General features: G+C 35.4%; 1 protein-coding gene across 1 annotated transcript in view; it reads right to left on the bottom strand.

Moving 5' to 3' along the window:
• LOC309857840 (centlein-like) overlaps positions 1–21,257 on the bottom strand; it is a gene marked incomplete at both ends in the record, with an annotated part of 132,223 nt that overhangs the window by 8,698 nt on the left and 102,268 nt on the right. Inside the window, one exon of the mRNA XM_082750592.1 lies at positions 2,945–3,045. Coding sequence (XP_082606718.1) covers positions 2,945–3,045 — 101 coding nt within the window. The remainder of the gene's footprint in view (positions 1–2,944; positions 3,046–21,257) is intronic.

The raw sequence follows: 21,257 nt of genomic DNA on the forward strand, positions 1-21,257 counted from the left end.
ATTCCTAGAAACACATATAAACTACCACAATTGAACCAGGAAGAAATAGAAAACCTGAACAGACCCATAAACAGTAAGGAGATTGAAACAGTCATTAAAAATCTCCAAACAAAAAAAGCCCAGGGCCAGAGGGCTTCCCGGGAGAATTCTACCAAACATTTAAAGGAGAACTAATTCCTATTCTCCTGAAACTGTTCCAAAAAACAGAAATGGAAGGAAAACTTCCAAACTCATTTTAGGAGGTCAGCATCACCTTGATCCCAAAACCAGACAAGGATCCCATCAAAAAAGAGAAATACAGACCAATATCCTTGATGAACACAGATGCGAAAATTCTCACCAAAATACAAGCCATTAGGATTCGACAGTATATTAAGAGAATTATTCACCACGAGAAAGAGGGATTTATTCCAGGGCTGCAAGGTTGGTTCAACACCTACAAATCAATGAATGTGATACAACACATTAATAAAAGAAAGACAAGAACCATATGATACTCTCAATAGATGCTGAAAAAGCATTTGACAAAGTACAGCATCCCTTCCTGATTAAAACTCTTCAAAGTGTAGGAGAGAGGGCACATACCTCAATATCATCAAAGCCATCTATGAAAAACCCACTGCAAATATCATTCTCAATGGAGAAAAACTGAAAGCTTTTCGGCTAAGGTCAGGAACACAGCAGGGATGTCCATTATCACCACTGTATGCTATTCAACATAGTACTAGAAGTCCTATCCTCAGCAATCAGACAACAAAAGGAAATTAAAGGCATCCAAATTGGCAAAGAAGTCAAACTATCACTCTTCACAGATGATATGATACTATATGTGGAAAACCCAAAAGACTCCACTCCAAAACTGCTAGAACTTGTACAGGAATTCAGTAAAGTGTCAGATATAAAGTCAATGCACAGAAATCAGTTGCATTTCTCTACACCAACAACAAGACAGAAGAAAGAGAAATTAAGGAGTCAATCCCATTTACAGTTGCACCCAAAACTATAAGATACCTAGGAATAAACCTAACCAAAGAGGCCAAGAATCTATACTCAGAAAACTATAAAGTACTCATGAAAGAAATTGAGGAAGACACAAAGAAATGGAAAAATGTTCCATGCTCCTGGATTGGAAGAACAAATATTGTGAAAATGTCTATGCTACCTAAAGCAATCCACACATTTAATGCAATTCCTATCAAAATACCATCCATTCTTTTCAAAGAAATGGAACAAATAGTTCTAAAATTTATATGGAACCTGAAAAGATCTCAAATAGCCAAGGGAATATTGAAAAAGAAAGCCAAAGTTGGTGGCATCACAATTCCGGAACTCAACCTCTATTACAAAGCTGTCATCATCAATACAGCATGGTACTGGCACAAAAACAGACACATAGATCAATGGAACAGAATAGAGAGCCCAGAATTAGACCCTCAACTCTATGGTCAACTAAATCTTCAACAAAGCAGGAAAGAATGTCCAGTGGAAAAAAGACAATCTCTTCAATAAATGGTGTTGGGAAAATTGGACAGCCACATGCAGAAAAATGAAAATGGACCATTTCCTTACACCACACACAAAAATAGACTCAAAATGGATGGAGGACCTCAATGTGAGAAAGGAATCCATCAAAATCCTTGAGATGAACACAGGCAGCAACCTCTTCGACCTCAGCCACAGCAACGTCTTCCTAGGAACATTGCCAAAGGCAAGGGAAGCAAGGGCAAAAATGAACTATTGGGATTTCATCAAGATCAAAAGCTTTTGCACAGCAAAGGAAACAGTTAACAAAATCAAAAGACAACTGACAGAATGGGAGAAAATATTTGCAAACGACATATTAGATAAAGGGCTAGTGTCCAAAATCTATAAAGAACTTAGCAAACACAACACCCAAAGAACAAATAATCCAATCAAGAAATGGGCAGAGGACATGAACAGACATTTCTGCAAAGAAGACATCCAGATGGCCAACAGACACATGAAAAAGTGCTCAACATCACTCGGCTTCAAGGAAATACAAATCAAAACCACAATGAGATATCACCTCACACCAGTCAGAATGGCTAAAATCAACAAGTCAGGAAATGACAGATGCTGGCGAGGATGCGGAGAAAGGGAACCCTCCTACACTGTTGGTGGGAATGCAAGCTGGTGCAACTGCTCTGGAAAACAGCATGGAGGTTCCTCAAAATGTTGAAAATTGAACTACCCTATGACCCAGAAATTGCACTACTGGGTATTTACCCTAAAGATACAAACGTAGTGATCCAAAGGGGCACGTGCACCCAAGTGTTTATAGCAGCAATGTCTACAATAGCCAAACTATGTCCATCCACAGATGAATGGATAAAGAAGATGTGGTATATATATACAATGTAATACTATGCAGCCATCAAACAAAATGAAATCTTGCCATTTGCGACGACGTGGATGGAACTAGAGGGTATCATGCTTAGCGAAATAAGTCAATCAGAGAAAGACAACTATCATATGATCTCCCTGATATGAGGAAATGGAGATGCAATATGGGGGGTTAAGGGGGTAGGAGTAGAATAAATGAAACAAGATGGGATTGGGAGGGAGACAAACCGTAAGTGACTCTTATCTCACAAAACCAACTAAGGGTTGCTGGGGAGAGGGTGTTTCGGAGAGGGGGGTGGGGTTATGGACATTGGGGAGGGTATGTGCTATGGTGAGTGCTGTGATGCGTGTAAACCTGGCAATTCATAGACGTGTACCCCTGGGGATAAAAATATATGTTTATAAAAAATAAAAAGTTTAAAAAAAAAAAAAAAAAAATGTTAATGACATATCAATAAGTAAAGCAATAGAAAGAGGGGGATGAAGGATAAGATTCTTAAAAGAAATTGAAAGCAAAACATCAAGAACTAGATATTTTTAAATGCCTGTAATAAGTATTTAGTCTCACAAGTAAATGTACCTTCTCTCTTCTCTGCCAGACACATATTCAATTCTTGTATTGTTGCCTTATCAACAGATATACGTACTTTAAGTTTATCCAATTCTTCTTGAAGATTCATCCTATAAAAATTAACAAAATAAGCGATTATTTAAAATGTATAAGTTAAGGAATAATGTAGCAAACAGATAAAGATAGTAAATATATTTAAGAAAATATGAATTAGATGGTAGTAAAATAAAAGAAAAATATACGACTATTAACAAATCCTAACAATTAAAATTGAATTTTAATGAGAATCTGGGAAGTAAAATGTCTTAAGTGATTTTTAAATTTATCTAAGTAAACATGCTACTTAAAACATAGATTATACGATAAAAAAATAAGGTATTGAGTTACCCAATCACCTTTTTCCTTAAGATTTTTTTCTAAGTACTCTCTCACTCACTGTGGGTCTCAAACTTATAGCCCCAAGATCAAGAATTACATGCTATACTGACTGCCAGCCAGGTACCCTTAACCAACCACTTCTTGACACACAGATATACCACGTAAAAATCATGGTATGTAATGTTAATACACATACTGAAAGCAGAAAGAGTATGTTTCTAGATGCCAAGAAAAGACTAAGAACCCTGACTAGTAAAATGGAATTGACTACCACAATGAGAGACTGGATCAAATATCACCCATGGAGACCTCAGACCTTCAGACCTGAATGGGGATGGAAGTTTATGCCTAAGACTATGGCTGAGAGATAAAACTGGGCTAATTGCAGCAAGATGGGAGACAAAAATTTGCTGAGTATGACACAAATATCGCAGTTTAACTGGCTGGAGTTTCATTAAAAAGAGGCTAACTGGTTCCAAAATCAAGCCACATACATTTGCAGAGATCTAAAGAATTGACATTAATGTAAAAACTGGTTCATGGCCAGTGTCTACTGGAGAGTTCAGGCAGATGGAGAGTTCAGACAGACACAATCATCCATTACAGACAGGCTTCCACAACTGAAAGAACCACAGAAAATAAAACTCAAAAAAGTTAAATTTGCAGATAAGAACAATTATATGAATAAGTTCATTCAATATATAATTCATATAATTATATAAGCTCATAAATAAGTTCATGAATGACAATCTAAATAACACCCCGCCAAAATGAGAGAATGTACAATAGGGAAATGAAAATAACAGAACAATTCAGAATGAGTTTTTATAGAATTAGAGTTTTAAAAATGTTGAAAAAAAGGAAAAAAGGGGACAAAACATGTCTTTTTAAAAACAATAATTGACTGAAAACTCAACGAATGTGTTAAACAGTATACAGAAAAAGCTAATGGAAACTGATAAAATTAAAGACAACACTGAGAAATAAAAAGAAGGAAAATCGTAACAATATATAAAGTCATTTGAATGAGAAGCCCAAAAAGCATCTCAGAAATTATTCAAGGAGATGGGTGCCTCATTGATTTTTGTTTAGGTCATGCTCTCAGGGTCATGAGATCAAGCCCTGCACAGGGGTCTGCACTGAGCATGGAGCCTAGTTGGGATTCTCTCTTCCCCTCCCCCCTGCTCCTCCCTCCCCCTGTGCACATGCTCTCTCTCTCTCAAATAAATAAATCTTTTTTATACAACGGCTGAAAACTGAGAGCTGATGAAAAAAATGTGAATTAATAGATTAAGAGAGTCAAACTGCAAACAGAAGAAATAAAACTATACAGAGGGTAACAGCAGGACACCACAGAAAAAGAGGGTATCTTCAAATCATCCATATTGAGAAGAGATGTTACTTAACAACTACAGAGCTTCGGAGTGACAGAGCCTTCTCACAGCAACAAGAAAGGTCAGAAGAAAAATAATATCCTCAACATTTAAAGGTTTACTATTAATAGATCTTAGATGAAAGAACTATTAAAGAATATATTTTAGGTAAACAGTGATGGTGAAAAGATATCTATAAACATGTACCTGGAAGTAAACCAGCACTTATCACGTAAAGTCAATATAACAGTATCCAAATGAAGGCAGAGACAGAATACAGTAGAATTAAATTTCTGAACAAAATGATATAAGATCAAGGAAAGGATCAGAGTTATAGTATTTTAAGACCCCTGTATTGTTGGAGAGGAAAAAGGTGCCAATTCATCAAATAAATGATGTATAATTTCAAGAAAAAGCATTTAAAGAATGGAAAACAAATATAAAATTTACAAATCAGGAGAGGTTAAAAAAAAGAAATGAATAAATGCATGTAATCTAAGGCAAGAGAAGGATTTTTTAAAGAAGCATAAAAAATAAAATATACACTAAGAAAAAATATTAAAGATAAAGATGGTCATTACATAATGATAAAGGAATGATTTACCCAGGAAGATACAGCAGGCCTAAACTGTCATGTATTCAACAATATAAGAAATATATTTATATTTTATTATAATTTTATATTTTACTTTATAAAAATTATTCAATTATTACATTAATACTTTAAGACATGTATATTTTATATTTATACTTAATATAAATATTAAAAAACAAGTAGTCTCTGCTTTTCCTCACTCATTTCTTTTTTTTTCTTTTTTTTTTTAAGATTTTATTTATTTATTTGACAGAGAGAAATCACAAGTAGATGGAGAGGCAGGCAGAGAGAGAGAGAGGGAAGCAGGCTCCCTGCTGAGCAGAGAGCCTGATGAGGGACTCGATCCCAGGACCCTGAGATCATGACCTGAGCCGAAGGCAGCAGCTTAACCCACTGAGCCACCCAGGCGTCCCTCCTCACTCATTTCTTGAAAAACTGATGTTTACAGTTTGGTGTGTATACTTATGTGTTTAATATAAACATAAATACACATACATAAGGATTTTAAAAAATTTGGATTCTACGATTATATCTGCAGTTTTTCAAGTAGGTTCCAGATTGATGGGAGGAGCACACACACACACACATGCACACACATACACCTATCCACACAGCAATTGAGTTTGGACTAGGTTCGTGCTTTATTCAGCTAAGAACACAGAACATTTTGAAATAAGATGGCCCCAACAAAGAAAAAAACAGCTGTACCTTATTTCAAACTTAGTTTTCCCCCGCCTTTCAGAACATTAATGTAGCCAAACACAGACTTTTGTTGGAAATGTTATTTCTTGCTTATTTAGAGGTATTTTATACTTATGGCTTGTTTTGTTTTGTTTTGTCCCTACTCTTAGTAAGTATACATGAATATTAGAGACCAACTGTTCTTGAGTCAAACTAAGCACCAACAAACCACGTCTTAATGGATGCTTGGAGGAGGGGCTGTCAGAGTCGGCACCCTTCTACAGGATGATCACTGGCTATTTACTGACTGACTTACTGCCCACCTATTCTGTTTCTGACACTGTGAAGGACCACAATTCAAAGTCTACGTCTTACTGGACAAATTATATGAAACAACTGTATTTAGATGCTGGGTAACAGGCAGCAGAGAACTGTGACCCCAAACAGAAAGAAAATTAACAAAGAGCGCCCTAATGATAGCTGAGATTTCTGCCAGGAGCCATTCTCCAGACCACAATGCAGGGAGAGGGGTCCCAAGAAAAACACAATGGCTTTGCTGAGATGAAGAAAAAGAGACTGGAGTTTGGGAAATCTGTAATGATGGAATTTGTGGCACATAGTTCCCAGAGAAGAGATCTACAAAAAGAAATAGCTACAGAAATCTGCATAAGCATTCTTTTGATTCTACAGTGAAACACTCTGTTGCATATATGCAGGACCAAATTAAACAAGACAGGCAGAGAACAGGAGCCCTTAAAGGAACTATTCCCAGAATTTACCTAGGATTGGACCAGCCAGATTGAGAGGAGAATCTTTGTTGATCACCAGGAGAATTCAACAAAGATTTCAAAAGGGACATCTAATGAGTAGGGATAAACAAGTCTCTGGTAAAGGATACTTGAAACATGCACTAACAGTGTTTTTAAAAACCTGAAAACATTTAAACTGAGATTTTAAAAACACCAGTTTCAGCAATCAACAGAAAAAGTGAATGGAAAACAGGATACAGATTATTTGAAAAGCACTATGAAAAAACTTGACCTAATAGAAAACATTCTAATAACAGTTTTCAAATACCTTGGAGCTTTCACTAAGATAAAACCACATGCTGGACCATAAAACAATTCTCAGCAAAATTAAAAAGATCTAAATCATTAGAAGTCTCTTTTGGCCGCAATAAAATTAAATTAGAAATCAATACCAGAATGATGTCTGAGGAAATACCCCAACTTAAAACTTTCAGAACCTTTTTTCTCTAAAGATTCCAAGAGGAAATAAAAAATAGTTTGAATTCCAAAAAATTAAAGTACATTTCAAAAATATGAGGGGCTAACAAAATGCTTATGTGGCTTTCTACAGCACTAAATGCTTTTATAATAGAAAGAAAAAAAAAAGATCTACAATGAAGCTCCCAATTACTAAAACTAGATAAAGACAAACTGAATAGAGCACTTTTTCATATATCCATTGGCCCTCAGGATGTGTTCTTTTATGATATATCTATTCAAGTGTTCTGTTCATTTTTCTATTATTTCTACCTTTACTTAATTTTTCATAGGAATTCTTCAGATATTCAGGATGCTAGTCCTCTGGTAAACATACATACTACAAATATCTTTTTTCACTCTGAATGATGTCTTTTAAGTCATTTAATGACATCTTTTGATAAACAGAGGCTCTTGGGTTTAATACAGTCCAGTTTATCAATTTTTAGTTTATATTTAATCTGTTTTAAGAAACCTTTGTCTATTATACAAACAGATGTTCTGTGTTTTTGACTAAAATCTCTATTACTTAACATGGGGCCCCTCATGGCACAGTTGGTTAAGCATCCAACCCTCCATTTTGGCTTAGGTCATGATCTCAGGGTTGTGAGATCAAGCCCCACATCAGGCTCTGAGATGGGTGTGGAGCCTGCTTAAGATTCTCTCTCTTCCTCTGCCCCTTCTCCCTCCTTTCTTCTCTTTCCTTCCCCCCCAAAATAAAAAATAAAATAAATAAAAGCTCTATTACTTCATTCTTACAATTAGGCGTGCAGTCATCTAGAATCGATTTTTGTGTATGGTTTGAAAATATGGTGTATTATATTAATTATAATAATTTTCCTTTATATTGAAGTTCTTGGAACTTTTGGCTATATAACTATAGCATCTGCTATTTTGGTTGTTTTCCATTTTCCATAATTATCGATAATGCTATAGCGAACATATGTGCCTATATGTAAGAACTCTTTAGTGTTTTCAACTAGAAGTGGCTTTACTGGATCTTTGAAAACAGAAAGACTATTTTAAACATAACAAAAGTACAGAGAGTAACATAACCAACATTAATGTGCCAAACATTTGGGTTTAAAAACATTAATGTCATATTTAATTCAAAGCTTTATTTTTGTGAAAAAAATGTTCTGTAAATAATGTTCTCTCTTAAAATATTCGACCTTTCCTCCCTCCCCAGAAATAACCAGTTTCCTTATTTAATTTGGTGTGTCTATTTGTTTTGTGCTTTTTAATACTATGTGTGTGTGTGTGTATAGTTATATATAACTATTACTGTGGCTACATGTGTGTATGTATACACACACATATATCTATAAAATTGTACTATTATGTGATTTAAAATTTTATATTTTAGAGAATATATACTATGATATATATGATACAGCATTAATCAATTTCCTTCTTTTAACTCAGCTTTTGCTTTTGATGCATTTCCATTTTGATAAACGTAGATCCAATTTACCCATGTTAAATGTACTATAGTACCACATTATATTAATATATTATAATGTACTTTTATCAACTAACAGGCATTTAGATTGCTTCTAATTCTTCATTATTACAAAAATACTGCAAAACCCTATTCATGTATGTTAATTCATTTTATTTAAAAAGGACCTAAAAATATATTTCAGAGTGCAATTTTTGTCTTAGGGTTTTTTAAATTTCAATTGTAGCATTTATTAATGATGGAATTGTACTGGGAAACAATCACAACAGAAGAATAATCGTCTGAATTGAATAGTTTACTAAGTGAAGCACAGCATGCAAAAGATTGATTTGTAGTCCAGGCCTCTCTTTTTGTACAGTTCTATGTTGCAACCAACATTTCCAGTAAATGAGTTATCAAATGTTCAGTAAAGCTTTCCGGAGGTTCCACTGCTGCCTTCTAATTTTCAGATTTTGAGAGGGCTAATTTCTGCAAGTCCAGAGTACTGAAGGGAGAAAATCGGGATATGAAAATACTTCACTTGGTTCTTCTGTGAAAGATTCCTCAACATTTTCCAGTAGTTTCTGGCTTTAAGTTTAGTCCATCTTTCTAAAATAGCTGAGCAGGTTGGGGGATGAATAAGCCTGGTGGGGGGTATTAAGGAGAGCACATATTACATGAAGCACTGGGTATTATACACAAACAATGAATCATGGAACACTGTATCAAAAACTAATGATGCAGGGGCGCCTGTGTGGCTCAGTCATTAAGAGTCTGCCTTTGGCTCAGGTCACGATCCCAGGGTCCTGGGATGGAGCCCTGAGTTGGGCTCCCTGCTCAACGGGAAGCCTGCTTCTCCCTCTCCCACTCTCTCTCCTTGTATTTACTCTCTTACTGTCTCTGTCAAATAAATAAATAAAATCTTAAAAAAAAAAAAAAAGAAACCTAATGATGTACTGTATGGTGACTAACATAATAAAAATTTTTTCTTTAAAGAAAATAAAAATAGCTGATCAACTATCATTTGCTTTTTCATTTTCTGATAAATCACTTTCATCTGTTAGGTTTTCTTCCACACTGAAGTTTGCTTATTTCAAATTCCAATTTGTAGCAGATCAAGTTTTACCACTATTATTTTTTTACACTTGAACATAAATTAATATAAGGCTCATTTCTCTCCTTAAAAAAGTCTCTGTCAGCCCATGGCCAACAGACTGACTTATTTTGTTTATCATACTACTCACTAGCTCCATCCACATCATTGCAAATGGCAAGATTTCATTCTTTTTTACGGCTGAGTAATACTCTGGTTTTTTGGGGTGTGTGTATGTGTGTGTGTGTGTGTGTGTGTGTGTGTGTGTGTATCTCACATATTCCTATGTGTTTATTGCATTTCTTTATGTTTATTACAGCATTATTTACAATAGCCAAGATATGGAAGCAATCCAAGTGTCCATCAATAGATGAACTGATAAAGAAGGTGCGTGTATATACACACACGTGCTACTATTCCATTATATATGTGTGTGTGTATATATATCTCAGATATCTCTATATATAGAATATATGATAAAGAAGGTATGGTATATAAATATATTTATTATTTATATAAATTTATATACAACACCTTCTTTATCAGTTCGTCTGTTGATGGATACTTGGGTTGCTTCCATATCCTGGCTATTGTAAATAATGGAGCAATAGCTGTGGGGGGCACATACCCCTTTGAATTAGTGTTTTGGTATTTTTTGGATAAATACCCAGTAGTGGGATTAACGAATCACAAGGCAATTCTATTTTTAACTTTTTGAGGAACCTCCATACTGTTTTCCACAGTGACTGTACCAGTTTGCATTCCCACCAATAGTGCATGAGGGTTCCTTTTTATCCACATTCTCAGAACACTTGTTTCTTGCATTTTTGATTTTAGTCATCCTGACAGGTGTGAAGTTACCACATCATTGTAGTTTTGATTTGCATTTCCCTGATGATGAGTGATGTTGAGTATCTTTCATGGGTCTGTTACCCATCTGATGGCTTCTTTGGCAAAATGTCTGTTAATGTCATCTCCCCCCCCCCTTTTTTTTTTTTGGAACAGGTTTTTTGGTTTTTTTTTTTAAGATTTTATTTATTTATTTGACAGATGAAGATCACAAGTAGGCAGAGAAACAGGCAGAGAGAAAGAGGACAAAGCAGGCTCCATGCTAAGCAGAGAGCCCAATCTGGAGCATGATCCCAGGACTCTGGGATCATGTCCTGAGCTGAAGGCAGAGACTTTAACCCACTGAGCCACCCAGGCACTCCTTCTCCCCATTTTTTAAGTGGATTGTATTTTGGGTGTTGAATTGAAACAGTTCTTTATTTTTTTTTATACTATCAGAGAGGTCATTTGCAAATATCTTCTCCCATTCAGTAAGTTCCCTTTTAATTGTTTCCTTTGCTGTGCAGAAGATTTTCAAATTGATGTAGTCCCAGTAGTATTTTTGCTTTTGTTTCCTTTGCTTCAGGAGACATACCTAGAAAAATGTTGCTATGACTGATGTCAGAGAAATTACTGCTTGTGCTCTTTTCTAGGATTTTTTGGTTTCAGGTCTCACATTTAGCTCCTTAATCTATTGTGAGTTTATTTTTGTGTATGGTGTGAGAAAGTGGTCCAGTTTCATTCTTTTGCATGTAGCTGTCCAGTTTTCCCAGCACCACTTCTTGAAGAGACTGTCCTTTTCCCATTGAATATTCATTTCATCTTTGTTGAAGATTAATTAACCATATAACTGTGAGTTTATTTTTGGGTTTTCTATTCTGTTCCACTGACCTTTGTGTGTATTCTTTTTCTTTTTTTCTAAGTAATCTCTATGCCTAATACAAGGCTCAAACCCCAAGATCAAGAGTCACATGATCTACTGATGGAGACAGCCAGCAGTTGCTCCAATCTATGTGTCTAATTTTGTGCCAGTCCCATGATCTGATTACTCCAGCTTTGTAATAACTTGGAAGTCTGAAATTGTGATACTTCCAGTTTTGTTTTTTTTTAAAGAAAAGATGTTTTAAAATAGACTGTTATTATGACAAAATACACTTGCAGGAAGTCATTTTGACATCTTTTTTCAGAAAAAAAATCAAATGATTATTCAGTAAACATTTAAGATATTCTTTGTAATTCTTTAAGTAAATACTATGTGATTCTTTAAGTAATTTTAAAAATTGTACATATATTGAAACTAAAATGAATGAAAACAAAGCCAGCAATTAAATTAAAAAGACTATATGCTTGGTGCTATGACCTGGTGTTGTGTTCCCCTAAAATTCATGTTGAAATTCTAACCTCCAGAGAATGATGGTGGTAGGAAGTTGGACCTTTGGGATGTTCTTAGGTCATGTGGGTGAAATCTTCATGAATGGGACTAGTGTTCTTAAAAAAGAGACCCCACAGAGCTTCCTAGCCCCTTCTGTCATATGAGGACAGCAACACAAAAGAAGGTTCTCAACAGACCATGTTGGAGCCCTGATCTCAGACTTGTAGCCTCCAGAACTGTGAGAAATAAATTTCTGTTGCTTATAAGCCACCCAGTCTGTGGTGTTTTATTACAGCAGCCTGAACAGACAAAGACAGATGACCTCAAAAAAACAAATACTATATGTATATGGTCACAAATATATGAAAACTGTATATCAACATCAAAAGTTAATCTCAAGAGTTAGAAAATAAACTCCAAAATATACTTGTCATTTACTTCAGTGAATTATCTCCCAATAGTTATAAAATATTTTTTCTTAACTAACACTCTTAACCGTATAGTAAAATAAAATAAAAATACAAGAAAAATATAATCATTACCTAAATATCAACAAATGAATGGATGAACAAAATGTGGTATATACACACAACAGAGTATTATTCAGCCTTAAAAAGAAATTGTGATACATACTGCAACATGGAAAAACTTGGAAGACATGATGAATGGAATAAACCAGACACAAAAAGAAAAATACTGTATAATTCCATTTACATAGCATGCCTAGAATCAGCAAATTCATAGGGACAAAAGGAGAAAAAGACATGAGCTGAGAGAAGGGGGAATGGGGAATTATTATCTAATGGGGACAGAGTTTCATTTTGAGAACAGGAAAAGTTCTAAATATGGATGGTGGCGATGGCAGGACAACAATGTGAGTGTATTTAATGGCACTGAACTCTGCACCTAAAAATGGGTTACAAAGCTAAATTTCATGTTATGTAAGTTTTACCACAATAAAAAATATATTGGGGGCAACTTGGGTTGATAACACCACAAATAAAAGTATAAACTATTCTATATTTTAACCAGATGGAAGGGAAGGAAAGACAGAGAGGAAAAATGGAAAAAAATCAGGGAAGGTAGAAACCTGGGAAGATATAGCAGAGCTTTATCTTCATATCAACCTGAATCTGTAATTATTTGTGTGCTTTTTGATTATTATTTGTGTCCTCCAATAAAGCTGAAGCCCTATGAGGCTGGAGCATGTGTGCTCTGCTCAATATTTTATTTCCAGTGTCCAGTGTATTTACTGAAATAACAAGTGAAAGCACAACAATACAAAGGGCTACATAGATTCAGTCCTATGTAACTAATATTATAAAACTCCATAGTTTAAAAGTCTTTTCTTCACATATTATTTACTAGCTATAATAGGTTACTTGCTCTCAGGCCCTGGTCCTTTAACAGAATCATGAGTGTATCCTAAAAGCCTATCTAGAGGACTCAAATTACATCACACCTGAAACATTCTTGAGATAGAAAAGAGGAAGAAGAGGGAACCTCGGCTTTAGGGCTCTAATTCAGCAGTGAGTTAGGTTTCATGCTGATCTTGTTCTGAAACTTCTCACTCTTGTCCCTGAAGACCTAATTGGTAGATGAGTTTACTTCTCATGTCTCCAATATCAGTGGCTAAATTTCTTGTCTCTGATTTTCAGTTTTAAAAGTAAGTAAGATTCAAAACTCATTACCATGTAGCCTTGAAATCCAGTGCCTTTCAACAGACACTGATAATGTGTACAACCCTTGATTACGCTAATATCCCAGAACTCACATTCTCATTTGCACTTGGCTTATGACAGCCTGTAGTGTTTCATGTTGTATTGGTTTCTCAAGGACTGATACATTTTTTTTTTTAAGATTTTATTTATTTATCGGGGTGGGGGGGAGAGCAAGCACAGGAAGACAGAATGGCAGGCAGAGGGAGAAGCAGGCTCCCTGCTGAGCAAGGAGCCCGATGTGGGACTCGATCCCAGGACACTGGGATCATGACCTGAGCTGAAGGCAGCTGCTTAACCAACTGAGCCACCCAGGCGTCCCAGGACTGATACATTTAAATTCTTATCTTATTATTCATCACATTATAACTCTTCCATATGATCATACGGCCTCTTCTTCAAAACTATAAAAAATAATATGTGGGACAACTTGATATACACATGTAAAAGCGGTATACATACTTCCCATGAAATTTTAAAAAATTAACAAAATGGGCCAAAGATCTAAATATGAGTCAAAACTATAAAACGTATAAAAAAAAATATAGTGGTAAGTCTTCATGATCTTGGATTTGGTGATTGTTATATGGGCATGACACCAAAAGCATAAGGAAAAAACAAAAAAGAAAAATAAATTAAACTTCATAAAATTAAAAAAACTTCTGTTCATCAAAGTAAACCATTAAGAAAAGAAAAAGCTCACCTACAGAATGGGAGAAAATATTTGTGTATGTCTAGTAACAACAATATGTAAAGAACTCTTAAAACTCAAAAACAAAAAGAGAACCCAATTTTTCAAAATGGCAGACTTGAAACACAAATGGCAAATAAAATTATGCAAAGATGCTCATTAGTCATTAAGAAAATACAAATCAATTCCACAATGAAATACCACTTCAGATTCACTAGTATGAGTAATTAAATAAATTAAATAAATTAAAATAATAATAAAATAAAAAATTATCATTTTTTTAAAAAAGAAAGAAAAAAATACTAAATGTTAACAAGGATGTGGAACAAGTGGAATATTTGTAGATCGCTGGTGACAGTATACAATGATGTAGCCACTAGGAACACAGTTTGGCAGTTCCTCAAAAAGTTAAACACAGACTTACCACATGACCCAGCAATTCTGCTTATAGGTATAATAGCCCAAAGAACTAAAAACAGGTATTCAAATAAATACTTGTACATAAATGTTCATAGTGGCACTATTCACAGTAGCTTTAAAGTAGAAGCAACCCAAATGGCCAACAATAAATGAATGAATGAATTGTATATACATACAGCGGGTTATTATTCAGCTGTAAAAAGGAATGACAGACACGATACATACTATGATGTGGATGACTCTTGAAAACTTAATGCTACGTGAAAGAAGCCAAATGCAAAAGGTCACATACTGTAGGATGCTATTTATATAAAATATTCAGACTTGGTAAATCCATAGGGAAAGAAAGGAGATTCGGGGTTCTGAGGAGTTAGAGGAAAGAGGACATGGGGAGATTGGGAATGACTGCTTACTGGGTATGGGGTCTCTTCTGGGGGTAATGAAAATTCTTTGGATCAGATAAAGATTATGGCTACACAACATTGTAAAAACAGGGGTGACTGGGTGACTCAGTGGGTTAAAGCCTCTGTCTTCCGCTCAGGTCATGATCCCAGAGTCCTGGGATTGAGCCCTGCATCCAGCTCTCTGCTCAGAAGGAAGCCTGCTTCCCTTCCTCTCTCTCTGCCTGCCTCTCTGCCTAATTGTGATCACTGTCTGTCCAATAAATAAATAAAATCTTAAAAAAAAAACATTGCAAATACACTAAATGTCACTAAATTGTATACTTTAAAATAAAACATGGGGTGCCTAGGTGGTTCAGTTGGTTAAGCTTCCGACGTGGTTTTGGCTCAGGTCCTGATCTCAGGGTCATGAGACTGAGTCATGCCTCAGGCTTCACACCTGTCACTCTTCCTCCCTCTCTGTCCTCCCCCCCAATTCACAGGGGCACTCTCTCTCAAATGAAAAAATAAAATCTTAAAAATAATAATAAAATATTCTCTCCTTCTCTGCCTCCCCACTTATACTCTCTCTCTCTCTTTAAAAAAATAAAATAAAATAAAATAAAACTAACGTGTTAATTCATACAATGCTGATGGTTATCCAAAAATACATTTGTTTGCAAAGTATGTCATGATTTAGCAGACATATTTTTGAGAATTTTATTTCCAACTCATGTTACAGAAATTGAGCTCCTAAAATCCTCATTTCTACAAATGGAAAAATACTTGTGCTTAAGAAAACAGAGAGTCTTGATTTGCCAAAGGAAAGAAAAATAACTCAACTTCCTACCATAATAATTTGATTTTAGCTCCTTAGAAATTATTATTTGGATTTTATAAAATATTCTTTGAAATCACGGCCTGCGTATATTTAACACTTAACCCAACAAAGAAGGTATTCCATCCTGTGCAATGCTACCGAGCTATAGCTTGTCTACTTTTTATCATTAAGGAAAAAGGATCAAAAGATCATGAAATTAAAGAAGACCTTAGTTATGATATATTGTTTAAAATTCTCTCCTTCTATAAAATAAAACTGAATTTTTAAATTATGAATTCTAGACTCCTTTACTATTGACCCCAACTCTACCTTCATTGACAAATTCACCAACCAGGATTTTCAGTATGAAGTAGGAAAAGCATCAGTCATTCTTTGCGAATATTTTGTAGTCTCATACTGATTTTCAAGAAACAAAAGTGAAACAGAAAGGATAAGAAGTGGGCCAAATTGTTCAATTGTGCTCTATAAAGAATTTGGTTTTTATTTTGAAAGCAATGGAAAGATGCTAAAGGTTTTGAAACGGGAGAAATATGTTCATAAATGTATTTTTTTAAAAGATCACTCTGTAGCATTAGGGGGAAATGGATTCAAGTGGGTAAGAGTGAGTGTAGAGGGATATTTATGAGTTTATTCTACTTGAACAAGAAAGATATGATGGTATTTTGGACAAGGACATTGATAGTAAGAATGGAAAGAAGTAGATATATTTTAGAGATATTTGTGATATGGAATCATTAAGACTATTATAAGGAGGTAAGACAGAGGGATGAGTCTGTTAAAACCCCCTAGGTTTCTGGTTTGGGCAAATGGACAAATCATAATGCCATTTTCCCTGTGTTATGCCACTACTATCGCCTTATTACTGCTCTTATCACACCTTTGCTTGTTTTCCCTGCTCATCTATATGAGTTCCTGATAAAAGAAAAAGGATGGCATATTATTTCTCTGTGTTCACCTGTACCTAGCAGAGTGCTCAGATGCAGGATTTTCTATGCATTAATATAAAAAGACCAAAATTACCACCCTCTGCAAGTTCCTGATTTATTTCGCCAGAGATACAGATAAACCTGCCATGGATGTCACCACACCCTCCTTGACTTCATGGGTTTCTAGCAAGAATGTGCTGGATTTGCAATATAAGAAAAGCTGAATATGCTGTGGCACCTGAGTCTCTTTTTATAGTTTTATATCACTGTTGAGAAATAATGTACACAAATATTTTTATACTAATGTTTTTATTTAGGAAAATGTTAATCTGTTCACTTAGGAGAATGTTAACATGACTTTGTTGGTTCATAAATCTGACTTAATGACGGTAAGACAACATCCTCAACTAAGTGGAAAAGCTGAGGGAGCCTTGCCTTTCTGAAAGGTTTCCCTGCCTTACTATCTAGCAACCCAACAAATGGTTTTATCTCACGGGCTCATGGCAGATGGCCCTAAAAGAAATCTCATTAGAGTTAGAAATTATTCTTTGTCGATACACATTGTATATGGATATACATATACATATACGTATACATATATGTCCCTAGCTTAACGCCGAGCCCTGAACTATATTCTCTAAACAGTATTGTTTAAACTGTACTGTTTAAACAGTAAATGAATGAAAAAATATATGAATATTTGTTAGACAAATACTATGGGAACAAGCTAATTCATTAGTTCATAGATTGTGCAGTTCTTGGTATTTTGTTAAAACATCACTGATATCGTAAGTAGATATATAAGTATAATATCTGAATTATTATAGGAACGATTTCCATGCAAAAAAAAATTCTCAAGTCCTCACACTCTCAGCAACATACTTCTGACTGTACTCAATGGAAGAAACACCATAGTATACACTGGTGGTAGCATCATTTCCTTTGACATATTTTATAAACTGACTTAGAAGTGCGACACAGGAAGAGGGTGGTGGGGTTATGGACATGGCGGGCATGTGTGCTGTGGTGAGTGCTGTGAAGTGTGTACACCTGGCGATTCACAGACCTGTACCTCTGGGACTAAAAATACATTATGTGTTTATAAAAAAATTAAAAAAAAAAAAAAGAATTGCCACACAATTTTTTACAAGGATCTTGAAAAGTTAACTTGACATTAATGATTGGATTTAGAAGTACTATTCAAACTTGGTTTAAAGTAGTTTTAGTAGCACATCTACTTTTATATATTCTAGCCTTTTTTTAACTTAAATTCAATTAGCCAGCATATAGTACATTAGATTCTAACGTAGTGTTCAATGATTCATCAGTTGTGTATAACACCCAGTGCTCATCACATCACATGTCTTCCTTAATAGCCATCACCCAGTTACCCCAAGAGTCTCTCATAGTTTGTCTCCCTCTCTGATTTCTTCCCATTCAATTTTCCCTCCCTTACTCTATGATCCTCTGCACCATTTCTTATATTCCATATATGAGTGAAATCATATAATTGTCTTTTTCTGATTGATTTATTTCACTTAGCATCATCCCCTCCAGTCCCATCTGTGTTGATGCATAAGTTGGGTATGCATCAGAAAGGGTACAACCTTTCTGATGGCTGAGTAATATTCCATTGTATATATAAATCCTATCTTCTTTATCCATTCATCAGCTGAAGGGCATCTCAGCTCCTTCCACAGTTTGGCTATTGTGGACATGGCTGCTATTAACATTGAAACACATGTGCCCCCTCTTTCACTACATCTATATCTTTGGGGTAAATACCTTGCAGTGCAATTGCTAGGTTGTAGGGTAGCTCTATGATTAACTTCTTGAGGAACCTTCACGCTGTTTTCCAGGTAGCTGTACAAGCTTTTATATATTCTAGCCTAAATAGTAAGGAGTAAGTATTAAACTAGATGCCAGGGATGCCTGGGTGGCTCAAGCCCTTAAACGACTGACTTGACTGACTCACGATTTCTCAGGGTCCTGGGCTCAAGCCCCACACTGGGCTCCGTGCTCAGCACAGAGTCTTCCTTTCCCCTGCTTTTGCTCCTCCTCTCTCTCTTAAATAAATAAATAAAACCCTTTAAAAAAATAAAAAATAAATCAGATGCCAATGTATGACACAAAAATAAGACTGGCTGGTCCACTGAAAAACAAGTTAGAACTTCTAATTCCATGTTTATAACCATTCATCCTACTCACTAAATATAAAAACCCTGAGCATGATACATTAAAAACAAATATAAGAAGACTCTAAAAGGCAGGGAGAAGAAGGAGACACAAAGGACCATAGGAATAGAAGAACAAGCCACAGTGAAATCCCCTGGCTTTCTTCTTTCCTCCTAAATACCTCAAAGTAGATACTGAAGAAATCCACAACCCAGAAATGTCAATGGACACAAACAAACAAAAAAGTCTCAAGGAAATTCTGCTCTCCCTAGCCAAAGAACTGAGAAATGGGCAAACTGGCTGGACAGAAATCTTAATTGACAATACCCACCCTACTCCAGCCATATACAACTGGAAAAAGGGGGAAAAAAAAAAAAGAAGTGATCTTGCTATCTCTGTCAATAAAGGTCAATTGTGAAGCCTAGTCTTTTACCCTCATCAGGTAGTAATAAGCTATCCTTCCACATACCCTTTAATGCCGGGTCAGTGAGGGTCAAGTTAGAAGCTAAGATTCCTATCCCTTCCCGGCAGTAATGATCTGACCTTCTTCCTTACACACAATGTCATCAGAGATCTGTTAAAATAAAAGATTTAAATAAGATCCAATATCTCAAAGCATAATAACCCTAATGTTGAGGAGACAACTGAACATCACTCATCATACCAAAAACAAAGAAAATCTCAACTTGAAGGAGAAAGTGTAATTAAAAAATGCCACCACCCACCAAAAAAAAAAAAAAAAAATGCCACCACCCAGATTATAATGCACATGTCAGAATTATTTGGCAAGGATTTTATTTTATTTTTATTTTATTTATTTATTTATTTATTAAAGATTTTATTTATTTATTTGACAAAGAGAGATCACAAGTAGTCAGAGAGGCAGGCAGAGAGAGAGGAGGAAGTAGGCTCCCTGCTGAGCAGAGAGCCCAATGCCAGGCTCGATCCCAGGATCCTGATATCATGACCTGAGCCGAAGGCAGCGGCTTAACCCGCTGAGCCACCCAGGCACCCTATTTTATTTTTTTTTAAGTAATCTCTTTGCCCAGTATGAGGCTCAAACTCACAACCCTGAGATCAAGAGTTGCACTCTATACGAACTGAGTCAGCCAGGAGGCCCTTAACAAAGATTTTAAAGTAGCATTGATTAAAATGCTCCAATAAACAATTATAAATGATCCTGAAAAAAAGAAAAAAAGGAAGTCTCAGCAAATAAATAGGTAATATAAAGAAAAATCAAATAAAAATTTTAGAACTGAAAAACCAAAATAAAAACCAAAATAAAAACTCAATGAATGTCTTCAACAGCAGGGGTGACAGATGAAAAATGAAAAAATCCTTTCTGATGGAGGCATAATACTCCATAGTGTATAAGGACCACATCTTCCTCATCCATTCGTCCATTAAAGGGCATCTTGGTTCTTATGCCTCCATCAGAAAGGATGAATACCCAACTTTTATAGCAACATGGACAGGACTGGAAGAGATTATGCTGAGTGAAATAAGTCAAGCAGAGAGAGTCAATTATCATACAGTTTCACTTATTTGTGGAGCATAACAAATGGCATGGAGGACAAGGGGAGTTAGAAAAAAGAAGGGAGTTGAGGGAAATTGGAAGGGGAAGTGAACCATGAGAGACTATGGACTCTGAAAAACAATCTGAGGGTTTTAAAAGGGCAGGGGTGGGAAGTTGGGGGAACCAGGTGATGGGTATTGGAGAGGGCACAGATTGCATGGAGCACTGGGTGTGGTGCAAAAACAATGAATACTGTTATGCTGAAAATAAATTTAAAAAAATTTTAAAAAAATATGAAGTTAACTTCTAAAAAACGAAAAAGAAAAAGGAAAGAATCAGTGAACTTGAAGACAGAACAATAGAAATTACCCAGTTTTAACAACAGAGACAAAATAGGCAAATAAATAAATAAATAAATAAATAAAATGAACAGAGCCTCAAGGGCCTGTAGGACAATACTAAAAACATCTAACATTCGTGAAAAAAGAATTCCACAATAAGAGGAACAAGGAATGTGGGGCTGACAAGGAATGTGGGCTGAAAGAGTATTTATAAAAGATAATGACCAAAATTTCCTCAATTTGAAAAAGAGCACAAACGTAAAGTTTCAAGAAGCTTAGAGAATCCCA

This window comes from Mustela nivalis, assembly GCF_964662115.1.
Source record: "Mustela nivalis genome assembly, contig: HAP1_SCAFFOLD_1400, whole genome shotgun sequence".
Taxonomy (NCBI): domain Eukaryota; kingdom Metazoa; phylum Chordata; class Mammalia; order Carnivora; family Mustelidae; genus Mustela; species Mustela nivalis.